General features: G+C 52.9%; 2 protein-coding genes across 4 annotated transcripts in view; both read right to left on the minus strand.

The window, feature by feature from the left end:
* Positions 1-184: 184 nt before the first annotated feature.
* DHRS13 (dehydrogenase/reductase 13) lies at positions 185-4,742 on the minus strand. Of its 2 annotated transcripts, none has more exons than XM_040455377.1 (5): positions 4,459-4,742; positions 4,239-4,357; positions 3,101-3,224; positions 2,608-2,931; positions 185-1,009 (listed from the first exon to the last, which is right to left on the minus strand). In XM_040455377.1, exons 1-5 carry the CDS (start codon positions 4,583-4,585, stop codon positions 567-569), a joined length of 1,137 nt encoding a protein of 378 aa, XP_040311311.1. In that variant the 5' UTR covers positions 4,586-4,742; the 3' UTR covers positions 185-566. The 2 variants fall into 2 exon arrangements, with proteins under 2 accessions (XP_040311311.1, XP_040311312.1); XM_040455378.1 differs by having other exon boundaries at positions 2,608-2,919; positions 4,459-4,739.
* A 2,347-nt stretch (positions 4,743-7,089) lies between these two features.
* The window catches only part of PHF12 (PHD finger protein 12), a 41,021-nt gene continuing 31,816 nt past the window's right edge, over positions 7,090-16,294 (minus strand). For both annotated transcript variants that reach the window (XM_040455379.1, XM_040455380.1), the window contains 8 exons: positions 14,949-15,107; positions 13,574-14,369; positions 12,197-12,322; positions 11,399-11,542; positions 10,220-10,318; positions 9,393-9,475; positions 8,713-8,851; positions 7,090-8,366 (listed from right to left, as the gene is read on the minus strand). In XM_040455379.1, the coding sequence (XP_040311313.1) occupies positions 8,032-8,366; positions 8,713-8,851; positions 9,393-9,475; positions 10,220-10,318; positions 11,399-11,542; positions 12,197-12,322; positions 13,574-14,369; positions 14,949-15,107 (1,881 nt within the window). In that variant the 3' untranslated portion in view covers positions 7,090-8,031. The remainder of the gene's footprint in view (positions 8,367-8,712; positions 8,852-9,392; positions 9,476-10,219; positions 10,319-11,398; positions 11,543-12,196; positions 12,323-13,573; positions 14,370-14,948; positions 15,108-16,294) is intronic.

Raw genomic sequence — 16,294 nt, forward strand, 5'->3', positions numbered from 1 at the left:
ACGACCTCCCGGCCCTGCCTCACCTCCCCGCACCCACCTTACCGCCGGGGGCCCTGTTGTCCCGCCGCTGCTGCTCTTACCCGCGGGGAGACCTTGGGCGAGTCCCTTACCAATGCAGCCTAATCCCGCCTCTGCAAATGGGGGTCACTTAACTACCTGGCTACGTGGTTGCAACGGGCCCAAGTTCAGTAAATCTCCGTGTTGGCGGTGCATCAAATCACAACCCCCCCACGTCCTCATCCAGAGCCGATCAGCATCATCCAGAGTGGGGACCAGAAACAGGGAATTCAAATTCTTGAGAAGCAATGTCTGGCACATTAACCACGCCCCCACCCTCACCTCTCAATCTGGGATTATTGTTATTCTCAGGAAGAAATCATCGCCCATGATTTCCTTCCACCAGGAAAAGAGCCGCTCAGAAGAACACAACTTGCAGCTCCAGAAAGGAACCATGGGGGTAAAACCTGCAAACCCCTCAGTGCCCAAGGCGTGGCCTGGCATGCAGTTCAGGTTTTCAAGGGTCACCAAGTGCCATGGAAAGCACCCCAGCCTGGGGATTAGGAGATTTAGGGCTCAGGTTCAGTTTTAACCTGAATTCGGTGTGTGACCTTAGACAAGTCTGGTGAATTGTGAGGGATGGGATGGGGTTCAGAAACTGTGGGCTCCTCAGAGAGGGGGCTGCTCCGGGAAGATGGGGTCCCTGGGTCCTCAGGCTGGGGGTCTTCATCAGGTTCGGCATCCTGGCCAGGCCCAAGCCCTGCCAGCCTTTTACTGGCCTCCCACAGCCGGTGGGCCGCATGATCATCCCGGGCGGCTGGGGGCACCTCCTCTACATGGCAATTGGCAAAATATCTCCCACTGAGAGGTTCAATGCCCTCCTGTAGAGCGCAGTACAGGGGTGTCTGGGCACCCCCTCTTGGCGTCCGCAGCACCAGCCAAGCCAGTGGGCGCAGAAGTGGGCTCAGCCATCCAGGAACGTGGCGCAGGAATAGCTCTGAGTTCACAGGCCCTGTGGACGGGAAGAAAGGAAGGAGTGGGTGAGGACCCAGGAGAAGAGCAATAAGAATGAGGCTACAAGGGAGTGGGGAATGGAGTCCAGTTCCAGGGAAACCAGGAGAGTATTTGGTGGGCATTCAGGGCCCCCACAGGGTGACCTCACTCATTTCAACAGCAAGCTTCCTCCTCTCCATCTAAACTCCTGTACCTCCTCATGCCCCAGTTTCTTCATGCTGTGTCCCCTGCCTGAGGAGACATCTTTTTTCCTAGCTCAAGTCCCGCTCCTTTGTTTAGCCAGCAAACATATATTAACTAACACCTATGGTAGACCAGCCACTGTTTTGGACATTAGAGATGTGGAGTGTAATAAAAGCTTGATAAATGTTAGTTGTGATTATTACTGTCACTATTATAATTACTAGTGAGCCTTAGGCAAAGACCATCTAAAATGTAGTATGGTAGGGGTTTCCGGGTGGCTTAGTTGGTTGAGTGTCCAACTCTTGATTTTGGCCATGATCCCAGGGTCGTGGCATCAAGCCCTGCATCAGGCTCTGTGCCGAGCGTGGAGCCTACTTAAGATTCTCTCCCTTTCTCCCTCTGCCCCTCTCCCCCGCTCGTACGCTCTCTCTGAAAAAATAAAAAAGAAAAGAAAATGCAGTATGGTAAAATGCGTAGGACAGATCTTGTTATCCTGTGATCTGTTCTGTAAGGCAGAGATGGGTTTTATTCATCAGTTAAGTCACTCAGACTAAAAGCTGAAATGCTTACAGTGGACTTCTAGACCCTGGATGACCCAGCCCATCTCTATACCTCATCTCTCGTCACTCTCCTCCTCTCACTTTGTTCCAGCCACATGGGGCTTCTTGTTCTTTCTCAAGCATACCAGGCACTTCTGCCTCAGGGCCTTTGCACTTGCTATCAGTCTGTTCTTTATACTCTTCTCCCCCGAAAGCCACATGGTTGGTTCATCTCCTTCAGGCCTCTACTCAAATGTCACCTTTTCAGTGATACCTCTTCCTTGCCTGCCGCAGAAAAAGCAGCACCTCCTGTCATTTCATATCCCCGTCACTGTGCTTTATCTTTCCCATGGCACTTTATCATCACCTGTCATTGTAAATATTTATTTATTAGCAGTCTCCCCCTCCCCAAACTAGAATGTAAATTCTACAAGGAAAGGGTCTTTGTTTTAAGTTCACTGCTCTATTCCCAGCACCAAGATTAATGCCTGGTACATAGTAGGTACTCAGTAAATGCTTTTTGAACGAATGAATAATTATTAGCTATCATCATCATCATCATCATCATCATCATCACCATCATCGTATGCTGAGTTCAGTCATATGGATGGGTTCTTGGGGTGAGAACCTGGGTTTTACTCATTGCCATACCCTACCCAGGAGTCAGCATCCAAATTAGTGGTGTGAGAGGAAGAACCCAGACAAGGAGAGCCTCCTTCCAAGATCAGCAAGGAACAGGTCTCTCCTTGTACCGTGCTTCCTTCCTGTTCTGAGCTTCTGTGGCTCAATGAGAGTCTGAGGGAGCACAGGATGGGTTGAGGACGGGAGAGGGGGAATCAAAGCAAAGCAGAGCAGTCAGAAAGCCAGGCCTTACCTGGGTGGGCCGCATAGCAGGTGACACCAGTACCCTCAAGCTGAGTGGCGAGCTCCCTGGCAAATAACACGTTGGCCAGCTTACTGTCGGCATATGCCCGCAGCTCCTGCTGCCAGCCCACCACTGGGCGGTCCAGGCGTGTGAAGTCAAGGTGCCCTCGCCGGTGGGCGGCTGAGGATACCACCACCACGCGACTGGGGGCGCATGTCTTCAGCCGCGGCAGCAGTAGATGTGTCAGCAAGAAGGGGCCAATGTGGTTCACTCGCAGCAGCAGGTTAAATGGCTCGTGGGTCCGGCCACAGGAACTGATCCCTGGGGCGGGGGCTAGATATGAGCAACTGCTCCAGAGGGATCCCCGAAGGCCTCAGTGTCCCCATTTGTGAGACAGCGGTAGGGGGCACCCTTTCCATACATCCACTGCCCCTTGGTAAGGCCTGGCTGGAGGGGACGGTTGCCCACCCTCTGCCCCCCTGCAGGACCTGCTGCCCCTCACCGGCATTGTGGATGAGGATGTCCAGCCGTGGCTCAGAGCTCAGGAAGGCAGTAGCAAAGGCCCGCACGGAGGCCAGACTGGCCAAGTCCAAGGCCATGAAGATGACCTCATTGTTCCCACTCTCCTGTGGGGGCAGCAAGGGCTGGGCTTGTCACCAGGCACCTCTCTCCTCTTCCCTCTCCCCAGGTACCAAATTGTGAGAGTCCACCCCCTACTTTTACTAAGATCTGCCCCTGTGCCTTAGAATGTAGTGGACAAGTATGCGGACTCTGGATGCAAATTTTGACTTTGCCTTTTATTAGATAGAGTGTGACATTAACCTCTCTGGGGCTCAGGTTTCTCCCTGAATAATGGGAATAATGTAATACCTATTTCATGGAGTTGTGAGGATTCAATGAGTTAATATAATGTAAAACGCTTAGAACAGTGCCTGGCACCCAGTCAGCACTGTGTAGGTAGTTCTTGCTGTTATTATTATCATTCCCTCTTCCCATTATTGCTTATCCTAAAATCTGCAACAGACTTCTCATTGGTCTCCCCTCATCCACTCCTGTCCTCTCCAGTCCAGGCTCTGATAGCCACCGAGGGTTTCATTTCAAAATGCTATTCTGACAGTCCATACCCTACTGAGTCCACACCCTGCTATTCTGACAGATCCAATGCTTCACTGTATCTCCACTGCTCATCCTATAAAATCCGAGGTCCTCAATAGGATCTAGAAGTGCCTCCAGAAACTAGCCCTGGCTCAGGGGCTCCAGCCTCTTCATTTTGCCTCTTTTCTTCCATATTTCGTGCTCCATACAGACTCAATAAATCTTTTCTTTCAGTTTTTTTCCCCCCTAAATCAAATCAGCTCTCTTGCCTCAGGGCCTTTGCATATGCTGTTCCCTCTGCTGTTCCCTTCCCTACTGTCTTTCATTAGTGTAACTCTTACCGATCCTTAAACATCTTAGGAAGAGCAATTACTTCCTTCAAAAAGCCCACCTCCTAGCTTTCTCGTCTGGTGTCCCTTCCCTGTGTGGCCAGAGCACCAGCAGACCCTCTTTTCTGCACTTAACGACCAGAGTTGAGGAAGCCGCTCTGTTCACCCCCTCCGTGTCCGGGTGTGTTCGTTTGTTGCTCACCCTCTCCCCCTCACCTGGCGGAGGTCGAAGGCCGCCGCCTCACCACGTTCCCGGCTCCGGCAGGCCAGCACCACGCGCGCTCCCCGGCGCGCCAGCTCCAGCGCCGTCATCTTCCCGATGCCGCTGTTGGCGCCTGCGGTGGGCGGGCGGTAGCTGAGCCGAGGCGGACGGGCCGCTGACCCCGCCGCCCAGCCTCCCCGCCACCAGCGCGCCCGGCCTCCGGCCGGCACTCACCCGTGACCACAGCCGTGCGGCCGCGCAGGCTGGCTATGCCACCGCAGGGCGGGGCCTTCACGAGGTTGTAATAGACAAGCACGTAGGCGCCCAGCAGCAACCCCGCGCCCAGCAGCAGCGCCTCCATGCCGGCCGCGCCTCCGGGCTCCCGCACAGGCCCCGCACCACCCTGGATCGGAGCCCGTCCGGCGGCTGCCGAACCGCCTCGCACCGGCTCGAGCCTCCCAGAAGGCGGAGGCAGAGGCGGAGGCGGGTGGGAGGCAGGGCAGGGGTGTGTGTGCGTGCGTGGGAGCGTGGGCCGTGCGAGCGCCCCCTAGGCATGCGTCTACGTCCTCTGGGTGTGTGCTTGTGGAACACCTAGGTGCGCGTGTGCTTTGGGGCCCTGGCAGCGCCCTCTAGGTGTGTGCCTGCATGAGCTCCTTCCAGATGTGTGATCGTGTGCAGGAGCACCCTGGCTATGTACATGAATCCACCCACTCTGAGCGTGTGAATGACTCTGTGAGTGTGTAATGTGCCCACGGGCTCTGGGATTGCCCCTCAGGTTGTGTGTGTGCCTCTGGATCCTCTGTGTGTGAGCTCCTTGTGGGTGTGTACTTGCAGGCCCAGGAAGTACCCTGTAGGTGTGTGCAGACACACACCCTGTAGGTGTGTACCTTTTACGTGTTTGTGCCCATGTGGGCCAAGAGCCCCTCCAGGTGTGTGCATGCCTCTGTAGTCTCTGCCAGTGTGTGCACTTGAATGAACATCTACGTGTCTGTCCTTTGTGCACATGCCCCTTAGCTGAGGACTTGCTGGAGGGGCTCACAAGGTGTGTGTGTGGAGGGGGGGGGGGCCCTCTGGGTGTCATCTGTGCGAAGCAGAGTCTTTCCCTTCTGGAGGGATGTGTGCACATGAATGCTGTTACGTCTGAGAGAGAGAGTCCAGCCCTGGATGCCTTGCCCTCCCTCCATAAGTAAGTCCTGCAATTCCTTATCCTCACTTCCAGATCTCAGCTTCTAGAATGCTTCCTTATTCTTCCTATAGAGGCCAGAGAGATGGCACAGTGGCCAGGGTGGCACCACCCATCCAGGGCTGTTAGGAGTCACTCCTTAGTTAGCTGTATCCCCGTGCCTCTGCCGCCCATCCCCTCCATTTCCGACGGGAAGCAAGAAGAGACTGAAATGTCATATGTTACCTGACCTTCAGGAGAAAATTTCTCTGGGATGGTCCTAACAGGTGGTATAAATAGGTAAAGAAGCTCCCTGATTCAATGGAGGAAGTGACTCTGACAGCACGGTGGGTGGTGACAGCTTAGGGAGGCACAGATGAGGGTATTCCTGGCCAGGACAAGGACTTGCCTGAGAAAACCATTACAACTTAGCACCCACTGTTTCCCACGTGTGGTGTGCCCCATGGTACGGTCAGCCTTGGAGATACTGAGCGGAACAATAGGTTTCTGCCCTTGGAGAGTTCAAGAGGCCCATCAGGGCAGGGGGAGCAGAGTGGTGGAGACAAAGCAAGGCAGGTAGGTGGAAGCCAGGGACAGACCTCAGATTCCAGGGGGAAGTTTTCTACTTGGCTGCACTAGGGATTCGGGGTTCAGTTGCAGATGCTGTAGGAAGAGGCTGGGAATGGAATATTAATGGAAAAAATGGATGCATACTCCATCTTCAAGGCAAAGTCCTGACCTGCTAACCGGTACCAATTCCTTGAACCCTTGTGGGAGAGACACACAGGCGATCCCTGCGTCCTGTGTTCAGGAAAAACGTCCTGGATAGTTTCTCACGTCAGGTCCGAGAGGAGGAAAAGGATGGGAGCTAGGTTCGATGGGAGGGTTCCCAGGACCTTAGGATTAAGGTAACGCAGTTGAGTCATCTTCCGATGAGAAGCTGCAATTGTAGGGAAGTTATTATGCTTGGTAGTCACGTGAGTTGCGGCTTGACTGGGTCTAGGGATCGGATCTCTCCTTTTGCTTCATGATGCTCCCCAGAGACGTTTGAGTTGACAACCTGCTCCACACTAGATTCTAAGCTCCAAGAGGCTGGGGCCGTATCTGTCCTGTTGATTGCTCACATCAAGTTCCCTAGCCCAACCCCCAAGTCCTAGCAAAGGCCATGCACAGAGGAGGGAACTCAAGTGATACTCGAACAAGTAATTGCTGCCTGCCCAGCTAAGGCTGACAGGGAAAGGATAAAAACCAGGTGCAGACTCCTCCTAGAGGAGATGATCGTATCCTATCAAATACGATAGCGAATAACTGCAATCGGAGGCAGCCGGAACTCCCGAGGCTAAAGCTTTTAGACCAGAACGCAGACGTCTCCTGACAGGTCCTGTTTTTAGTATCTTGGTTTTGGAGTCAACAGGAGCAGGGACCTGCACACACTTGGATTCTTGCAGTATGTGGTCATGTCAAATGCTTCTCTCAAGTCGCCCACGAAGCCAGGCAACAGCCCCGCCCTACCCGATGCACCCCGACCCCTCCATTTTCCCACATCCACCTGGGGCTCACTTTTCTCCAAGACCTCTGCTCTCCTGACCTCGCTTGGGGTCTGAGTGTCTTGGAATGAGACTAGTTCACTGAGACTGGGAACAGGATCTTGGGGAGGGTCCCCTCTGAGGGTGATGACAGGTAGGACAGACAGGCAGAAAACATAAGTTGAAGTATTTTTGTTTTTTTATATACAGAATACAGGAAAGTTTCTGTAAAGTCTAAAACATTACAATTACTATGTACATTGGTACTACTTGGGGTTGGGGGAAGGGGAGAGGAGGGAGCCAGGGGTGGGAGGAACAGGAGAGAAGTGGCAAGAGAACAAAAAAAGGAGACGAAACAGGTTTACGACAAAAACGTTTTTGCTACAATAGACAATTTGAAGAAAACGCTCTACCACATGTAGTACTGTACAGTTTTTAAAAACATTGAAAAAATGTCATCACTAGATGTATTTACACAAAATCCAAATACACTTTTCCTTATTTGAAATAAAATAGATGGACAGCCAGAAAAAGAATTCATTTCTCATTTGTCCATAATACACAGTAGCTACCTGTAGTGCAACCGCTGCAGAAAGGGAAAATAACTCGGAGGGTGGGAACCACGGAAGTCGGGTGGGTAGCGATCTTTATATTAAATAAAACAATGATATTGTATAGATTTTGCTGTATGAAAACTGTATTTTTTTCTTTTAATATAAAACTATTGTCACTGCCACAAAATAGAACAAGTTTCTGATTATTTTACAACGGCGGGCGAGGGGGAGGGAGCAGGAGGCGGGTGGGGAACGGTTTGGTGTTGGAGGAAGTGTCCAGACCATCGGCCTTCCCCTCCCTGCCCACACTGTTCCTCAGCTCGGGTCTGCCGCTTTCCCATGAAATGTCGAGTACAAATATATGTGCAAATGCCCCCTAGAACTTGAGAAAAGAAAAAGGATCTTTAAAAAACAGTCAAAAGGTTTTCTTCATTTCATGCAAAGATTGTAGTTGGAGGGTTTCTGGTGGAGTATAGAAAAAAACCCGGGCTTGGTTTGTGTACATTTTTGCATTGCAGGAGTCTCGGGTCGGGCGGACGGGCGGGTGACGGGGTAGCCGCCGGTCCTAGGGAACGGAGTTGGAACGCAGCACGGGGCCCTGGTGGGGCTTGAGAGACAGCTTCTCGGCTAAGACCCCATCCTGCAGCAGGCCAGCATCGCCTTTGGGCTGTTTGGTCGCAAACTCAGTGATGCTGAACACAAACTGCAGGCACCCCAGCTTGATGTAGCTGCCGTGGTGCAGTAAGGCCGTGCCCTCCCAGCCGGCCCCACTGCCCCCAATCAAGCTCGAGCTGCTGGCTTTGCAGTTGCAGGGTCTCCGCTGTGGCCCCTGGGCCTGGGAGCTCATCATGGCTGCCTCCTCACTTGGCTCTTCATCCTGTTTCTGGTGCCGGCGGCGCCCTGGGAACAAGGAGGGTGGTCACGGGACAGGAACAGTGAGCAGCCAACCCACCCAAGGCGGTTTGCCAGCGCTGGGCCCCTGCACCTCCCCATTCTAGCTGCTAGGTGACTAGGGCTGAGGGACACCCGGAAAGGGCCAGGGGAGTCTGAAGTCCCCAGGCAGGTGTGTGCCCAGCACTCGCTTCTCTGTGGTCTCCCTGGGCCCGCGAGCAAGGAGAGCCTGGCCGACGCGACCCGGAAGGCAAGAGAGCAGGCTGTCGGCAGAAAGCCAGAGCCACCCTGAGGGGGCCTTAAGAGAACACGTCCGAAAAAATGGCGGGCTTCGTGGCCACAGGCTCCGACTTACTGATGACACTCTGCACTTTGGCAACAATACTGCTTGGGGGGGTTGGCGGGGTCTTCTCAGAGAAGTCACATGAATACAGCACATTGTCCACCGTTGTCCCGTGCTCACTGTAGTTTAACAGCTCATAATGTTTGGTATTCTGAGGAGGAGGAGGGAAGATAAGATGTGTGGTCTGCTGCGTGGGGCCTGGGGCTAAGGGGAGAGAGGACACATGGAGAAGGCTGTGCTGCTCTACCTGGGGAGCTCTCTTTGTTCCCCAGTCAAGCCCCCCTGCCCTGTCTCTTTAGAATGGGGCTCAAGACTCACCTCCTCAGGGAAGCCTACCTTCCTAGTGGCCCCCCCCCCCCCCCCCCCCCCGGCTCTACTCTGCCTCCTGTAGAAATGCTATTCGCTGGCACAGAGGGCCTGGCTTCCTTCTATGCAGGTCCCCTCCCCTGCTTCCGGGTGGGCTCCCCCCACCCCGCTGAGCCCGTGACCAACCTCAGGAGAAATGGTAGCACCCTTAGTCACGGCAGGATGCCCTTTCACACCAAGACCCTTCTACTCCAGGAATGACAACGAGCGAAGAAAAGAAGACCTCCCACCTCCCTCCCCCTCACCCAGGGCACTGAACAAAAACCCTGGTGCCTGGGAGAGGCCTCAGGCTGTGAGAGCTCTCCCACCCCTTCCCCACCCCTCACCTCATCATAGAATATGCAGGCGTGTTTCCCAGACACGTAGTTACAGTGACCATAGTTTGTAAGGCACACGTCCATGTCAGCTCCTGTAAGGTGGCAGGAGTAGAGGCAAAGGCAGGCAGAGAACAGACGGTAAGGTGTATGCATGGGAAGGTGGGGGGCAGGGAGTTAGCTTCTGGGCGGGCACCGGGAAGACCTTAGGGGGAGACCAGCTCAGGGCCCCTTCCTTGTATATTTGAACAAAAACCAGCGTCTTTTCCACTCCCCTTCTGAAGAACAGGTGTCCCTGCCAGCTGATCTCCTTCAGAACATGTGGCTGCTGCCCAGAAGGGAACAGTGAGCTCCTGAAGAGGGTGGGTTATTTCTATGAAGGCACAACATGGGGTGTGGGGCTCATAAATCCTATCTTTGGTAAGAAAGGAAATTTCTAGGCCAAAGGCTAATCTGACTGTCCCTCTGTACAAGATGCAGGACTAACTGAAGGTTATGGGTGTGTGAGCACCATCACTTTTTCAAAGACCTCCAGGGACAAAGTATGTGCCCTCTCCTCCGGTTTTATCTGCTTGTTTAAAATGCGTCACTGAGCAGCAGTCACGGCTGACTTTCCCCTCTCCTGATATCACGCCGGGCCCAAAGCAAAAGGGTTTGAGGCAGGGAAGACAAGCAACCGATAGTCTCCTTTCTTAGTCCCTCTTGCCCAGATATCTGCTGGGTTAAACCAGTCGGCCCGAGGGAGGGTTTCCCTCACCCCTTCCTGGCCTCCGCGGGAAGGGGTGGTAGTTTCTAGGGCTGAACAGATGCGGTGCCCCCCCTGCCCCCAGCTGGCTCACCTGTCCCGATGTAGAGGGTTCGATAGCACATGTTCACAGCTCCTCCCAAACCCAAGAGAGGGTAGAACACAGCTCGGGCCTGTACTTCCTTTCTTTGCACTACAAGACGAACACAGGGACAGGATCATTCAGAAACTCAGAACCTGGACCTTTGGCTCACGGTCTAGAGAAAATAATCCCACTAGATGAGTCATCTTTCAAAACTCACCTTGGACACTGGGCTGCTTCAGGGTGGCACTCTCTCCCCCCACCCACAGCATTTCCAACATGGGGTAAGAGAGACCATCTTTGAAAGTGGTCACAGAATTCAAAGATGAAAGTACTTTAAGTTCCTGGGCTGACTGGTATATCAGGGATATACCAGATGTACTATAGGGAGGCCAAGCAAAACAACAGTAGGCACAGACCAGTGTTTCTCGAACTTTAATGTGCATACGAATCAACTAGAGATCCTGTCAAAATGCAAGTTCTGATTCTGTGGGTCAGAAGCGGGGCCTGAGCTCTGCGTTTCCAACAAACTCTCAGGTGATGCTGATGCCGCTGGTCTGGGGAACCACGCAATTTCAACCAGTAAGGCTCAGTAATGGTTAATGCTCAAAGGAATATCCAAAGCAGTTAAATGTCTTGGGAAAAACTTTCAGGAGACTAGCCCAAATATTACTTTATTTATTATTATTATTATTATTATCGTCATCATCATTATTTTTAATGTAAGCTCCACACCCAACATGGGGCTCGAACTCCTGACCCTGAGATCAAGAGTTGTATGCTCTACTGACTGAGCCAGCCAGGTGCCCCTAGATCAACTGCTATTCTGCTTCTCACCTTGAACTTGAAAAATTCCCTTTTGGGAAACCTTTGTAACCCAAATATTTGGAAGTAGTTCAGCAGAAAGTGCACCACATATACCCAAAGGCATTCGTAGCTGCTTTGTGTGTCTCAAAGCGGATGAGCACGAAAGTTACAACAGACTTCCCCGAGTCTGACGTGAAAGCTGTGGTTGCGATTTTGTTCCAGCTTTCTGGGAAAAGAAACCACGGCACTTTATTAAGGCCATTAAAGGCACACATGGAACACTGAGATAGTCAAAGCCAAGACTCCTCAGGAGGGGAGACGGCCGCTCACATGCACAGGGGAGACCTGACGGCGGGCTGCGGCGGCAGGGGTGTGCGTGCGCACCTTCTGTGTGGTGCCCTCCAGAAGCCAGCGGATGTGCCCCAACACTGCCCGGTGAAGCTTGGACCCGGGAGGGGAAAAGCTGATGTATTCTCTGCAAGGCCAGAAACTTGATCAGCTTCTCGTCCAGCATATTTATCTCGATTTCTATTAACCAAAGAGAGAGATGAAAAAAAGCAGCTGAGGAGGAATTGGAATGTGGAAGTAGGTGAGGGTCACAGAGCAAATAGTTAAGCATTCCTAAAATCTAGCCAAGTGATTTTTCTCAAACAGGCAAGAGTACAAAGTGGCCTAAGGATCCAGAGCTCAGCATCTCACTGGCCGTTTGCAGTGAGATGGACCCCAATGCAGCCTGTGCAGATGCCTCTTGCGGTGGGCAGCTTGATTTTAGGTTAAGTGGTCCTGGAAAGGTAGAACAAAATAGACCACCTGCCTGCCTGTGGAGGAGGCCTGGATGTCCGACATGGAGGCTTAGATCTGCTACCCACCCTCTTCAGAGGTCAAGCTCTGCCTCCATTCTCTTCGACTTTGGGAACAAGGCCCTCCTGGTTTTATTCTGCCTCAAGTAATTCTCTTCTCACAGGTTCAACTTGGTCCCACTCTCCTTTCACCTTGGAGTCTGTGTATAAGCACGTGTAGAAGGCAGAGGTGGGAGGGAGCCTTCTTTCTTAACCCACATCCCCAGCCCTCGGAGGTCAGGCATCCCTTCTGTTCCTTTTCTGAAATGAGCTCGAATGCCGCGCAGGGACAGCACCTTCACGCAGCAGCAGCTGGTGGGAGAGCAGCAGCTCACGCACTCACCTCCATTGACATCCATAAATGCTCGCAATGAGTTGGTGAGGTCCACCATGGCAGTAGAGTTGGCTGGGAAAGAGGGTACGGTTAAAGCGCTTCCTATGGATAACGTGCCGGGGCTGACCTTGCCATCTGGGGACGGAGCAGGAAGACTGTTACTTACGTCGCCTGAGGGAAACCCACCGGTCCAATCCCCCACTGCCGAGACAGGTCTGGATTTCGGACCCAAGGTGATGTTCCCTTCTTGATTCTCACCCCATAGGCTCTGGAACTCCTAGAGCTAAAAATGTGTGGTGAGGAAGGGCAGATGGAACGACAACGCACCCGGGCACGCAGGAGTCTCCAGAGCACGGAGAACCAGTGAAATCTACTGCTCTGGGAAATGTGGTAGGGTGGCTTTGTTCTCTGGGCCGTGACTACCTCCCTGCTGCCTCCAGTCATTCAACTAAGTGGTGCCTGCCCCTGCGTTTCCTGCCTCCTGAAGTTCGACTCACAGGATGCAAGATCTATCCAGGCTGGTATTTAGAGGTAAACAGAGACAGGAAAAGAGCCTGAGGGTAGGGGCCATCCTGGGACCAGGGGCCCCCATGCAGAGAAGTCACAGTCACCTGGTTACCGAGACTCCCAGCTGACTAGGAGGCCAGCTTCAGTTCAGACGGGAGAGACCACAGGGGGTTCCAGCAGCATCTGAAACCTGGTTCAGATGCTGGGGTCAGCAATCTCGAGGTCCAGAGTGCTGACTGGGGACAGCTGAGAGAGCAGGTCCACACTAGGCCAAGTATGGGTGTAGGGGACCGCCTTTCTGCAAGTGGCCCAAGGGTGAGCTTCTGGGCCGGATCAACCTCTTTGGGCATGCCACTCTGCAGCTATCCTGAAAGGTGGTGTTGCTTTCTAACTCTGCCTTCCCTGGCATGGAAGCTCCTTCAAACCAGGGGGCTCTGAGAATCTGGATCAGGTGTGACCTGGTCTCTGGTGTGGATCATGAAACACGGAGGCCATCACCTAGAACCTCAGGCTGGCCACAGGGGTTCCAGAGATCATGCTGCCTTCCTCTAAGGTGATGGAACAAAACAAGCAGAAGACTAGGCCTGAAATGGGAAGGTGGAGTCAGGAGACCCAGCCGTGGTTCCGATCCTACCACTGACTCGGTAGGTGACCTAGAGGAAATCACTTAAACTTTCAGAGCCTAAGCAACCCCACCAATAAAACGAGGGACAAGTTAACACATGCTTTCTCCTCTATCACATAAATGGGGAGAGGACAAGTAAGACCGAGATCAAAGTCCTCTGAAATATGCACAGGAACGTAAGTGTTTTCTGAAGTTTAACTCCCAGAAAGAGCATGAAACTACTCCAAATCACCCCCAGGTTGAGCACCACTCACCTGATGATGGCGCTGGTGAGCAGAATCGTTGGTTGGCTCCTGTGGCCAAGATACCATCTCCTGCTGCTTGGGGGGGAGTGAGCACCCGGGTGGCATTTGGGGGTGAGCCCAGTGGCCTTGAATCTGTCAACGGAGGTCCTATCTGTGATTGGACAGTCTTTCTTTGCAAAGTGCTGGTGTTCTCGATGCTGGCACAAGAGCTAGGAATGGAAGGGGGCAGGCTTGGGACAGGAACCAAACTCCTCTGGGGGCAAGAGCTGGGGCCAGTGGCATTCTCTGTCTTCACAATGATGCCGACGGTGTGGTTCTGAAGCCCCCCAGCCGCTGGTGGCGTGAGGGGCCGGGGCCAGCCTTGCCGGTGGGAGAGGCCTGGTAAGGGGGTGTTGGCGCCTGGAAGTCGCCGGGGGTCCGTGGAATCGGTGGGGTTGCTGTAGAGGTGTGGGCCATTGGCTTTCACCTCTGTGCTCACTGGCCCGTTGGCAGTCCCGCAGGGGGCTTTCTTGGATTTTTCCGCACAGGAACTGCAGCTGATGTCCTCTAGGGCTGGGGGCTGGTGGGGTGGAGAGCAGCTCAGGGAGTTCTGGGAGCTAATCCCTGAGGGGCAGGATAAGGGGCAGTGGGAAGGTGTAGGTGCCTTGTCAGCTGTTTGCAGGGAGGTGGTGATTGAGCTGTCAGTCACAATAACAGGCTTAATATCAGCCTTCTCTGTCTGTTCAGAGTCCCAATGCGAAGGCATCTGCTTAGCAGATAAATGTTTCAATATGCTGCACTGGAGCGCAACAACACTACAGAGCCACTGCAATGGAAGGAGAGGAGAGGAGAGGAGGGTAAGATGCCTGGGAGGCGCTGGTCCTTCCTGCCCCAGAGGCCAGGGCTACAGCACAGCTGATAAACACTGTTTCCAAGGTCCCACTGCAAATGCCCAGAAAAGGTGTGCTTGACTTCTGATAAGATTCCATTTCCATTCCCAAGCAAGACTTGTTGGTATACTCAGCAGCCAACACCCTGGTCGGCAGAGCTCACCTTGTGAACCAATATCCAGCAAGTACCCTAAGCAACTGCTGTGTGTCCAGCCCTATCAGCTAACCTCTCTATGGGTCTACTGGTCTCTTTCTGCAAGACAGACTTGCTCATCTCACAGCACACTGGGGGACGGATGGAGAAAAACAGACTGCTTGACTGTATTTCTTTTACTTGCCTCAGAATATCAGCCAGAGGTTCTCTCTGGAATATTCAACCATTGGGGGCTGGAGAGTGGGGGTCGGTGGGATTGCAGAAGATGGGGATGGGAATGGCACTGAGGCTACTTCCAGTAACAGCTGTGGTGAGAAGGAAGGAAGATTGGCTTTGGAATCCCAGCCCTGCCTTCACTCACCTCTTGCTGCTCTGCCTGGGTGGCTAAGTGCTCAGAGTTCAAAAGGTGCGTCTGTGATTCCTCGGGGATCCCGTTGCAGATCAGCTCCCCATCCCGAATGGCCGCGGGTGCAATGAGAGGGGGTGGAAACTGGTACTGAGATTTTATAGCATCGGGAACCTGTTTAGTATAGAAGGAGGAGGAGACGGAGATAGTGCCGACATGTCCAGTTGATTCTGCCTCTTCTGTCTGCGGTGCTGATGCCCGCGGGACCATCGTGCACTCTGGGGTCCACTAAGACAAGGAGGCTCAGTGGGCTGCAACTGCTCTGTGCCTCAGACACACACGCATTAGCTAGAGAAGGCACAGAGCTGGAAATGACAGGCGTGAGCCCCGTCCCCCACTTTCTTCATTCAGGTCTACGGCCCGCAGAAGCCAGAAACCATTGCTTTGGCCTAAAGAAGTGTAGGGCTGACACTGGACACAGCTTCAGAGTGGTACTCTCTAGGCTCTTACTGCTCAGCATCAAGTTTGGGAGAGTAAGCCGTATCTGAGAGGTAAAATGTCAAAGGAGGTCACATTTACAGTGGAAATGCTCAGCATGAAGTCTGGCCTGTGATAAGCACTCAGTCAATGTCAGTTTTCTTCGTCCACTCATTCATGACTCATGAAACAACTGAAGACCTCTTTGTTGTACAAAGACAGAAGACACGTTCTGAATCACGCCATGTAAGGATGAAAGAGCCACACAACAAGCCAAGGGTCATTCATACATTCAACCAACATTTATTGAGTACCTCCTGAGTCTGGACACTGTACCCAGTCCTAGAGATCCAGAGATGAAGAAAACTTAAGCTCTGCCCTCAAGGAGCTCACAGTCTCGTTGGGGGAGATAAACATTACAATACAGTGTAATGGGTCCTAGAATAGAGGCATGGCTAAGGAACTATTAAAAATATGGAGGAGAGTGCTTGTTTCTGTCTGGGGGACAAGGACAGATTTTATAGGAAGGCAGTATTTGAGACTTGGAAGTTGAGAACTTCCAGGCAGACAAAGGGGAAATAAGGGTAGGGGAGCAGCATATAAGGCATAGAGATGTGGAAGCACATGACGGACTTGGAAAACATTTGGAGAACAGATTTGGTGACCGAGTCCCTACGGAGGATAAAAGAAGAACTGAAAACGGTTCCCAGAATTTTGCCTTGAAGGACCGGGTGGAGATTGCGGTCATTCACTGAAACAGGAAATATAAGAGGAAGAGCCAGATTTGGAGGCAGAAGACTTTCGGTCTTGGGCAAGTTGAGACTGAAGTGTCTGTGGGATGGGCAGACAGATATGAATCCAGACAGGAGGAGAAAGTCAAGAGA

Source organism: Herpailurus yagouaroundi, unplaced genomic scaffold, assembly GCF_014898765.1.
Source record: "Herpailurus yagouaroundi ecotype Mexico unplaced genomic scaffold, PumYag 215, whole genome shotgun sequence".
In the NCBI taxonomy this organism is placed as follows: Eukaryota; Metazoa; Chordata; class Mammalia; order Carnivora; family Felidae; genus Herpailurus; species Herpailurus yagouaroundi.

Coding starts and splice junctions, on each gene's coding strand:
- DHRS13 (XM_040455377.1), bottom strand. CDS start 4,585: ATGGAGGCGCTGCTGCTGGGCGCGGGGTTGCTGCTGGGCGCCTACGTG. Junction 3,225..4,238: donor CGGCCTTCGACCTCCGCCAG/GTGAGGGGGAGA, acceptor CTGCCCCCACAG/GAGAGTGGGAACAATGAGGT. Junction 1,010..2,607: donor CTGCTATGCGGCCCACCCAG/GTAAGGCCTGGC, acceptor TCCCGTCCACAG/GGCCTGTGAACTCAGAGCTA.